The sequence below is a fragment of the Schistocerca nitens genome, chromosome 7 (genome assembly GCF_023898315.1).
Source record: "Schistocerca nitens isolate TAMUIC-IGC-003100 chromosome 7, iqSchNite1.1, whole genome shotgun sequence".
NCBI lineage: Eukaryota > Metazoa > Arthropoda > Insecta > Orthoptera > Acrididae > Schistocerca > Schistocerca nitens.
In genome coordinates, this window is record NC_064620.1 from 506,230,213 (window position 1) to 506,240,822 (window position 10,610).

At 40.7% G+C, this 10,610-nt stretch overlaps 1 protein-coding gene across 1 annotated transcript; it reads right to left on the reverse strand.

Moving 5' to 3' along the window:
* Positions 1 to 1,658: 1,658 nt before the first annotated feature.
* LOC126195268 (KRR1 small subunit processome component homolog) lies at positions 1,659 to 4,154 on the reverse strand. The gene has a single exon (XM_049933797.1). The coding sequence runs from the start codon at positions 3,591 to 3,593 to the stop codon at positions 2,547 to 2,549; it is 1,047 nt and encodes a 348-aa protein (XP_049789754.1). The 5' UTR covers positions 3,594 to 4,154; the 3' UTR covers positions 1,659 to 2,546.
* Positions 4,155 to 10,610: the final 6,456 nt, after the last annotated feature.

Here is a 10,610-nt window from a genome sequence, read left to right on the forward strand (position 1 = left end):
TAAGAAATGTCAAATTATGAATCAAGTAAAAATAAATACCTGACACAGCCAAAAGGCACATACTTTAGAAGACATCTATTATGGATTCCAGGCAAAATGTCAGATTCGCGTCTGATGCAAACAGAGTTGAAATAAGTGTATTGATATAAATGACCTACGGACCTTAGAAACTGCAGCTACGATCATGCTGTTTGTAGATGATACTACTGCAACAGGGAGCAATGTTAAGGAACCCCTGTATAAAACAGCTGATCACGTCTTCAATGCCTTGCATTCACTGTTCAGTGCCAACAGACCAATCCCCAATATAAAGAAAGAAATAAAGAAAAAAAAAGAAAAAGAAAAGAAAAAAAAAATTGGAAAAATGAATCCAAGATATCAACAAGGGGCAATCCAATATCTCACCCCAACCTAGAATGGCCACAGTAGGTGATATCCTGGGTATAAGAAATGTCAAATTACAAATCAAGTTACCCAACTGGTAATGGGAAAAAAAAAGAGTTAGAAAGAGTATGAGGTATACAACTTCTAGGAAAGATTAAAGTGCACAGACCACGTATGACAAAGGAACTGTTTTTTGGAGTAATATGAATAGATGATTAAATTAAATTTTTACATTCAGAAAAGGGCAATTGGAGTCTTGTGACTTAGCTCCAGAAGGGCTCACTGCAAGCTTCTATTTTAAAAGTTGTGAGCACTTACAGGACCTTCCCTATAAATACACAAACGTGTGTCAATGGCAAGAGCTAATCTTTGAGACCTGCAGACTAATAGAGATTACCATAGTTACACCACGCACAGCTGTGGTTTACTCCACATGAGCCACATTGGTGCCATACTTTATAAAGCACTGTCAATACACATAAAGAAGTTGGCCAAGAAAACAGCTTTTACATCAGAGTTAAAAACATTGCTTGTTGAGAAGTGTTTCTACAGGGTAATTGAATATGTTGGCTTACAGAAATAAGAAGCCTTCATTTATTGATCAGTAGTTTTTAATCTGTTAACAGATGTACCACTTATGCTGTGTGTCTTTGCACAAGAATGTTTCTGCTGTCGTTTTCCTATTTTCTCTGTTTCACATGGAACACAAATACAAAATCAGAGAAGGGAATTTGTTGAAAAGAACATTTGTGATGGATAGTGTAAGCAGGTATTCACTTGTTTATATTATTCCACAGTATTATATAATGTTGTCACTTGCTTACATTTTAAAGAAGTGTAATATAACAAAGTTTGTGTTCTAGTTCATTGATTATACTCCTTGTTAATCTTGTAGAGTAGGTACATGTGGTTTTCTTTCCAAATCATTTACCAAGCAAGGTGGCTAAGCCAGTGTAACTGCACTGAACTTTCTTTCAGAAACAAGATTCGTTCCCTTTCTGGCCATCCTGATTTCGTTCTTCCCAGGTTGTTATTAGGTGACCGCTGGAATGGATCCTTTGTTAAGGCCATGGCTGACTTCCTGCCCTATTGTCACCTAATCCAACCCACTTTGTAAATGTTTTATATATGTATATATTATTTGTCACATATGATATATTGTTACACCCAGTAGTCTAAGGATGAATAAACATACAGTTATATAGTTGCTGATCCCTTTCATTTTTATAGTAGGCCCTACATAGTTGATAAAGGTTATATGTAGGCTACACAATATGCAATGAAATACTCACCACAGATGTACGTGTTCTGTAATACAGTATTTCTAAATTTACATTGCACTTCTAGTTTTTGTCATGAAAAATTCAGTAATTATGGTGCAAATGTAAGACATAGGGCTACACTACAAATAAATCTGTTGCCACAATCTTTATTTCTTAATCATATCCTTTGGCTTCACCAACTCAAAACCAAATTGTCAGCTACCCATCTAACACAGACCTTGAGCTACATTATCAACCTGTCTATCATTATATAATTTCAACCTAGATTTCAAAAAGGGTAATGGAAAGGGGGGGGGGAGTACTACCCCCCCTGACCATTTCTAAGTCTCACAGCCAGACTAAGTCATGTTCAGGAAGCAATGTGTTATTGTTTTGCTCCACTGTTTATCAGACACTTATCTGCAAACCATTATGGAAAGCACAAGTCACTCTCACTGTTGACAAAACAGCAGCCTCCATAATGGTATAGCACTTCATTAACTCACATTATGTACTCCAGCAAATAAAAATCTATAATCTACACCACTCCTAAGCCTTTTCTAAGAGAGATGAGTACCGCACTGTTGCTTTCAGGTGTGATGGCAAAAGTCTATGTTCAAATGTGACACAAACTTACAGAAATGTGGAAATGTTTCATGTACAACAAACAGTATGCTACCAACATAAATCCAGATTTATTGCAAATTTTCCTTGTCACTTTATCAGAAAATCATTTCGAACAGAACAAAATATGTACATTTGTCACACACCGCTACAAATGGCATAAATTATGGCGTGAAATCTGCCATGACATAGTTCTTCATAAATTTATAACAAAAGTCACTCGGTGTCACTGCAGAACAATGAACTGACTGACTGGAGCTTTTAAGGTGCACTGCACTACTGTCTTATATCAAACTGTGGCTTACTTTTGTTTTTCTTCTGTGCTTCCTTAACTTTCTTTTTAAGTGCATTAATGTCCACATCAGTACTTGTATGAGGTTTCACATCCTTCCTTTCAGGTTCAGCAGGAGGAATAAACACTTTCTGCCGTTTTTCTTCACGTCGTTTAGCAGCTTCTGCTTGCTTATCGTCTTTTTCCTTGCGTTTCTTGGCACGACGTTGTTCTTCTTTTAGAAAGTATTCTCCTGATGCTAATAATTTATCCACTTTACTCTCCGGCTGCGGAGGTGGGAATGGTGTGTATTCCTTCTTAGTCTTCTTTATTTTTGGCTTCTTTCTGTGGCTTAAATTCTTGCTATGGAATTTTGGAAGAAACCTTTCCCAGTTCTCATTTCTAAGTTTGGGATCCTTTGAGAGTTCGCGCTTTATCATGAGCGCTTTAATGTTATAAACTGGGTGAATGTTTCGCATTGTATCTTCGGCAATCCTGCGAACTTGTTGAAGTCCTTTATAAGGTCCAAGGGCTGCAACTGTTTGCCCTTGAACTAAAACGTAACAGTTAGTTAGTAGCTCAATAGCTTTCAAAGTGCACCCATCGGGACCTATTAGCCTCTGCCGCCTTTTAACGAATTTCTCTCTGTTTCTTACTAATGATCCAATTTTTATTATATCAGAACCTATGTCATCTTGAAGCACACGGACTGCTTGCTCATATGGTACACTGCGGGATAGCAACTTTATCATATCTCTAGATTTAATTATTATATATGGATCCCAAGTATGTCGAGTTGTTCTTACTGTCATACTACCCTCAATAAGGTCAAGTTCAGCCTTGATACCATATTCGTCCAACGATTTCTGCACAAGTGGCCAACATTCCCTTAAGTAATGTTCTCTGTATTTCGGAAATAACGTAGCAAATGAACTTTCTTCCAGCAATCGGTGAGGGTTGTCTTCTTTCTTAAACGATGGTATCTTCATAGCCCATGCGTTGTCAATCGGTCCCTTCTGGATCGGCATCTCTTCATCTTCATCACCAGCCATAGTAACTAAACTTCTCCTCCCAACAGATGAAACGAGAAATTAAATGTACTTCACTAAGCAGCAACCATGATGCTTTCTAATACCTTTATCCATTACTTTTGTAAACAATGATACACAAGGAAAATACGCATCACAACATACCGCACACGACAAACGAAAACACCCCAAAGATCTTGCTACCACAGATGTGACTCTGATCAAACATCGCCCGCTATCCGTTAAAAGGTTGGTATTTATGGAGCTATGTTGGCAACAAACAAGTATCACTCTGAGCAGCACCCCGTACTCTACAGTATTCAGACTCCGAATATTTATGGGCACAGAAGTTGTGACACTATCTGTAATCGAACATTTCCTTACACACCTGCTCTGTACTGTAAGGAAAGCTTGGAACGGTATTATCACTCATTAAACAGTAGCCAATTTTTCGTGCCAGATGATGACCAGTGGCCGAAACCGGTAGCAAATTAGTAAATTGTTGTAATGCAGCCAAGTCTCATGAATATCCGCTACTTACAGTTGCCTGAAGAACACATTTACAATGGGAAGTTCCCGGTGGCACTTCGCAGTAGGGATGGGACATGGATAGATAAATATCGATATTCTGCATAATCGACTATTACGCAACTAGTTATCGATAGTGACTACAATTGAAAAAAAATTCGATATAACTGCCAAAAACTTATGTTTATGAATTAATAACAAATTAAGGCAACCTAAATTTAATTATACATTATTTCACTAAAACTTTTATAAGATTGATGAAACCTTCTTCCTCCACAGTACAAAATGGCACAATCTCTTTCGAAATATGAAACAAAACCGCTTTATTTATTTTTTGTCGTTCTCCTCGTGCAAACGAAGCCACACTTTCTGAAGCAGCAGCCCTACATCCTTGCTTTCAGGTTGAATAAGCAGCTGATGACGTCGAAGCAACTGCCTGTGTCAACACTGACATGGTTCGATTTAGACGCCGTATTCCTCTATTGTAGCGACAGGTGGTTAGAGTATATTCCTGGAGTCATTTAAACCCGGTTCTCGGAACTTTGTTAGTAGACTTCCCACACTAATTGGACTTTTACTATCGTTTGATTGAAAACACATCACTTTTGACAGGTATTTCCTTCTTATTTTTTGTTGCACACAGTAATATCACGAATATAAACACACAACGAACAACCAACAGGAGAGGCTGCCAGAACAAAGACAGCTGCCATCTCCTCACCACCAAAAATTTCCTCCCCTACGGCGTGGCCAACTGTGGATGACGTATCTGCAGTGTTGCGAACTCTCTTGCTCAGTATGCTGCAGGTCACACAAACGCCTTTACAGAAAGACACTACCCCAAAACCTAAATTACAAACAGATTTCCTGTACCAAATCCTCATGCACCCACAATCCTCACACCATCTCCAAGAATCAGTTACAAACAAACGTCTCTCTCATCACCCAATAAAAAAGAGAAGAAAAAAAATCATGTGGCATTATTGGCCGGGAGACCCCAACCAGGATTGTTCTGCCACCTAGTGCTGTGTCGATGATGATGAAATGATGATGAGAACAACCCAACACCCAGTCCCAGAGCGAATAAAATCTCCAACCCAGCTGGGTACCAAACCCAGACTTCGAGCATAGCAGTCAATCACGGTGACCACTCAGCGTCAGAGATGGACTCATCACCCAGTATCACTCAGGAACTGGAACAGCTGAACTATATCCTTTGTTGGGGTTTTGATTATCTATTACCATGTCCTAAAATGAAGGACACCCTACCTGAGATCCTACCCACATCTAATAAAGTGGTGTTCCATTGCCTAGCCAACTTACACATCATCATAGTCCATCCTTATGGCTCTCTCCCAACCAACCCTTTGCACACGGATCACGTCTCTGTGCAAGACATGCACAAACCACTCACCCAGCCCTTCCTACTTCATTGCTGTCATAGGCTTATCCAGCCAGAGGCCAGGACACCTGTGAAAGCAACCATGTCATATGCTAACTCTGCTACAAACATTGCACAGCTTTTTATGCTGGTACAACTACCTACCAGTTGCCCACCAGGATGAATGGCCACTATCTATCTGTTGCAAGAACAAAGTTGACCACCTGGTGGCACAACATGCAGCTGAGTATAACATGCTCAGTTTTAATGATTACTTCTCCACCTGGGCCATCTGTATCCTTCCCTCCACCACCAGCTTCTCCGAACTATGCAGATGGGAGTTATTCATGCAAGACATCCTTCACTCTCATTATCATCCTAGCATCAATCTCTGGTAGCCCTCTGTCCCTACACCCACCATCCAACTGTTTCCCTTTGCTGTGTCCCACCACCTCCTCCCATTTCATGTCCGTAAGTCATCTCCAGCAAGCATCGCTTCCCACCAGCCCCATCACATGTATAACCCATGCACCTTCCACCTCCTCATATCACATACTCAGCCAGCAAACCAATTGCCTTCTTCCAAACCAGTAGCCTTCCAACCCAAATCCGTTTCCTCGCCTCCTGCCTCTCTCTTACTCTACAAACCCAACACGACACAACCCCCACTCCGATCTAGTCCACCTGCTGAAATGCACATCCAGCCAGCACCATGTAGGCTTAGGGTTAATGTGTGTGTGTGTGTGTGTGTGTGTGTGTGTGTGTGTGCTTTTTGCTGAATGGTGTCATTAGCTCCTAAAGTACTTACATTTTACCTGACTTTCCTACAAAATTACAATCTACGTTGTTTTCCATGTACACTTCATAGGCCGCTGTGGCCGAGCGGTTATAGGCACTTCAGTCAGGAACTGCGCTGCTATGGTCGCAGGTCCGAATCCTGCCTTGGGCATGGAGGTGTGTAATGTCCTTAGGTTACGTAGTTAGGTTTAAGTAGTTCTAAGTCTAGGGGACTGATGACCGCAGATGTTAAGTCCCATAGTGCTTAGAGCCATTTTTTTACACTTCATACCAGGATTGATTTGCCACTGCTCCAGGAAGTTATTACTAATTTTACTGTCAGCACCTGTGTTAATATTCTTGTCTCTGCATATCGTTATGTTAGTTTAACTGGCAGACAATATTATTAGTAACCTCAAACATTTTGCAGATGATGCAGTTCTTAGTAATGACATATTGCCTGAAAAAGACTGCACAAATATTCAGTCAGATCTTGATAAAATTTCAGAGTGGTGTAAATACTGACCACTTGTTTTATACATTCAAAAATGTAAAACTCTGCACTCCCCAAAATGCATAAAAGTATTGTTCCATGACTACGATATGACTGAGTCCCAGTTGAAATCACTCAATTCATACAAATATGTAGGTTTAACAATTTGTATGGATATTACATATAATGATCAAATAGGTTCAGTCATAGGTAAAGCATGTGGCCACATTAAAAAGGAGATTGCTTACAAAACATTAGTGCAACCCACCATAGACTATTACTTAAGTGTGTGACACCCAATCCAAGCACAGACTATCAGCAGAGACTGAATGTATAGAAAGAAGTGCAGCTCACATTGTCACATTTGTTTGACCCATAGATGGAACTTATTGAGATACTGGAAAACCTGAAGTGGCAGATGCTTGAAGATAGATACTAAATATCTCAAGCAGGCAAACTTAACAAAGTTTCAAGAACCAGCTGAAGTCAATGTGAATTGAATGGGAGGAAACCCAAATGAGTGGTTTAGTGTATAGCACTCTGTGCCTTGTACCCTTGCAGTGGTTAGCAGGGTATATATGTAAATGTAATAGAGAAGCTGGAAAAGTTTGTTTTTGGTGAATCTAATGCGTAGAATAGAATCACACTAGAGAACAAGCTGCAAACTGCTGTTTCGTCAAGGAAATCCTACACGGGGCCAACAGCTGAGAAGTATGCTGAGCTTGAATCTGGGGTTCATTCCTCTGTAACGGTTGAAAGGGAAGGTGGGATGGCTATCTCCCAGTTAAAGAGCTTGGAAATTATGAAGACCTTAAACATGTCACAAACATATTTCCATGGGAGTATTGGTTCGTGCTGCAGGTTTGTGCACAGAAGTGGATTCTCTAACAAATGAAGTGCTTCAGTTGGACAGAGATGGCCATAAGACATCATTGAGAAATTCTTCAACTTCCAGAAGCGTTTAAGCCAAATGCAGCTATATGCTAGAAAGGTAACACCAATGAGACAGCTGTCTTTTGAAACATTCTAGTGACATTGCACTATAAAAGGATGAAAAGTACCTCATTAACAGCAGCTGGAAACCAAAAACAAATAATTTTTCTGGGACATTAGAAGTTACTGCAGATGGAATAAAGCTACCCACTTATGTTATTCTGATGCATAAAAATTTCTCAGGAGAATGACAGTGATGAAGCAAATACTAGTAGTGAAGTTACGAGTGACAGCAATGAACACTGTGATTCAAAGGTTGGTATTTCTGTGTATTTTCCTACATTACAACAAAAAACTGTGATTAGGAGTGAACAGTTTTTTTTAAATGGATAATGTATCATAAATTTTTCTCAAAATTCAGAAAATGGCTTATATTTGGAACAGTGTAGTATTGTATCAAACTGATGTTAAAACTCTTCCTCTTCACTCAATGGCTATATCTCACATGGAATTAATTGGAAATTGTGTGATCTGAGATTTTCCCGGAATACAGAGATCTTGAAAATTTCTCTGATATTCAGCCAGGTAGCGTCGTCCAAAAGATGCGATATTTCGGCAAGCTGACTTCTTGCCATCTTCAGGCGTTCTTGATGTCTGATTGATCTCTGATTGATGCCAACTTTATATAATCTCCACCTGTCTCCCGCAGCCTCCATCTGGGCACTTCCGAGCGGTCTGCGGCCGGTGGTGGGGGAAGGGCGGTGCTGGATGGAGGGGGAAGCGCAGTGCCCCGCAATAGATCATGGGCTGCAGTCCTTCCGTGGCTACAGCCACTTGCAGAACTCTACCATCATGGTGACAATGCTTCTTCTCTTCTTCTTCTTCTTCTTCTTCTTCTTCTTCCTCTTCTTCTTCAGGTGTCCTGACAGGAGCAGATTTCCATGTAGACTGTCGTTGTATTTTAATCATACTCAGAGTTGGATCCCAGGCTTTGCTTAACTGGAAACTGCTGTCTTTATTTATTAGTTCATCATGCAGACAGATCTCCACTGCCTCTTTAAGGAGACAATCCCAGAATGTGTTCAATTGCTGTAACACCTTTGTGCCATCATAGTTCATGTCATGTCCATGTGAGATGCAGTGCTCTGCCATGGCGGACTTGGTCAGCTGTGCATTGTCTGTGTGGCGTTTATGTTCACTACATCTCTCCTGTACCGTCCGGATCGTCTGGCCAATATACATTTTCCCGCACTGGCAAGGGATGCTGTAAACTCCCAGTTTCCGGAGTTCTAAATCATCCTTGACTGATCCTAATAATGATTTAGTTTTGGATGGAGAGCAAAACATGCACTTGACATTATGTTTTCTGAGTATTCTGCCAATCTTTGCTGATTTATTCCTGACATATGGTGTGATTTCTGTCGCAACTGGTTTGTCTTCGTCCTCGGAAGGCTACAGTCTCAGCTTCTTCGGTCTTAAGGCGCATTTTATCTGCCAGTTGTTGTAACCGTTCATGTGGAACATGACCTGTAAGTGCTGCAATTCAACTGCTAGGCTGTCACAGTCCAATATTTTGCGTGCTCTTTGCAACAGTGTGCTCAGAACACCCTCTCTCTGTGAAGGAGCATGACAGCTGGAGGCATGCAGGTACAAATCTGTATGTGTACTCTTATGGTAGACGCTGTGTCCTAGTGTGCCATCTGGTCTTTGCTTGAGGAGGACATCCAGAAATGGAAGCTGGTTGTTTTCTTCTATCTCCATCATGAACTTGATATTCTGGTGCAGTGAGTTTGGATGCTACAGAAAGTCTTGGAGGCATTGTCGTCCGTGTGGCCAGATTACAAATGTATCGTCTCCATATCAAAAAAAGCAAGAGGGCTTGTAGGCTGCCAACTCAGTACTGGAGAGATGTAGTGAACATAAACGCCACACAGACAATGCTCAGCCGACTAAGTCCGCCGTGGCAGAGCAATGCATCTCACATGGACATGACATGAACTATGATGGCACAAAGGTGTTACCACAATCAAACACCTTCTGGGATTATCTCCTCAAAGAGGCAGTGGAGATCTGGCTGCATGATGAACTAATAAATAAAGACAGCAGTTTCTAGCTAAGCAAAGCCTGGGATCCAGCTTTGAGTATGATTAAAACACAATGACAGGCTACATAGAAATCCACTCCTTTCAGGACACCTGAAGAAGAAGAAGAAGAAGAAGAAGAAGAAGAAGAAGCATTGTCACCATGACGGCAGAGTTCTGCAAGTGGCCGTAGCCGCGGAAGGATTGAGGCCCATGATATGTCGCAGGGGCGCTACACTTCCCCCATCACCCAGCGCCGCCCTTCCCCCACACCAGCTGCGGACCACTTGGAAGCACCCAGACGGAGGCTGCAGGAGAGGGGTGGAGATTATATAAAGTCGGCATCCATCAGAGATTAATCAGACAGTAAGAATGCCTGAAGCTTGCCGAAATATCGTGCCTTTTGGACGTCGCTACCTGGCTGAATACCCGAGAAATTTTCAAGAATTTGAAATTGATATACATATGTAATATTTCAAATGTTTTATACTGACTGTGTCGTGAATTTTAAAATATGTGTGATGATGTTTTAAAAAATACTGATACTCATAAAGCACAATTATAATTGAAATGTGTACCTAAAAGTGTACTTGTTAACTTGTCAAAGCAAATGTGTACTTGGACCCGATGCATAATGTATGTCTCAAGCTGCTAAATAACTAAAAAAAATTGTATCAGCACAGGCATTTGCTCATTCGCACTGTTTAAGATTCAGAATGAAATAAGGACATTCATTAGTGCCCTGTATATAGTAGCAAATGACTATATTGCAAATCTAAAATTCTCCATGGCAAGAAGCACATTTCACTGTAAAGCTGTGTGACAATTAGAAGTGTATTGTAAACTGG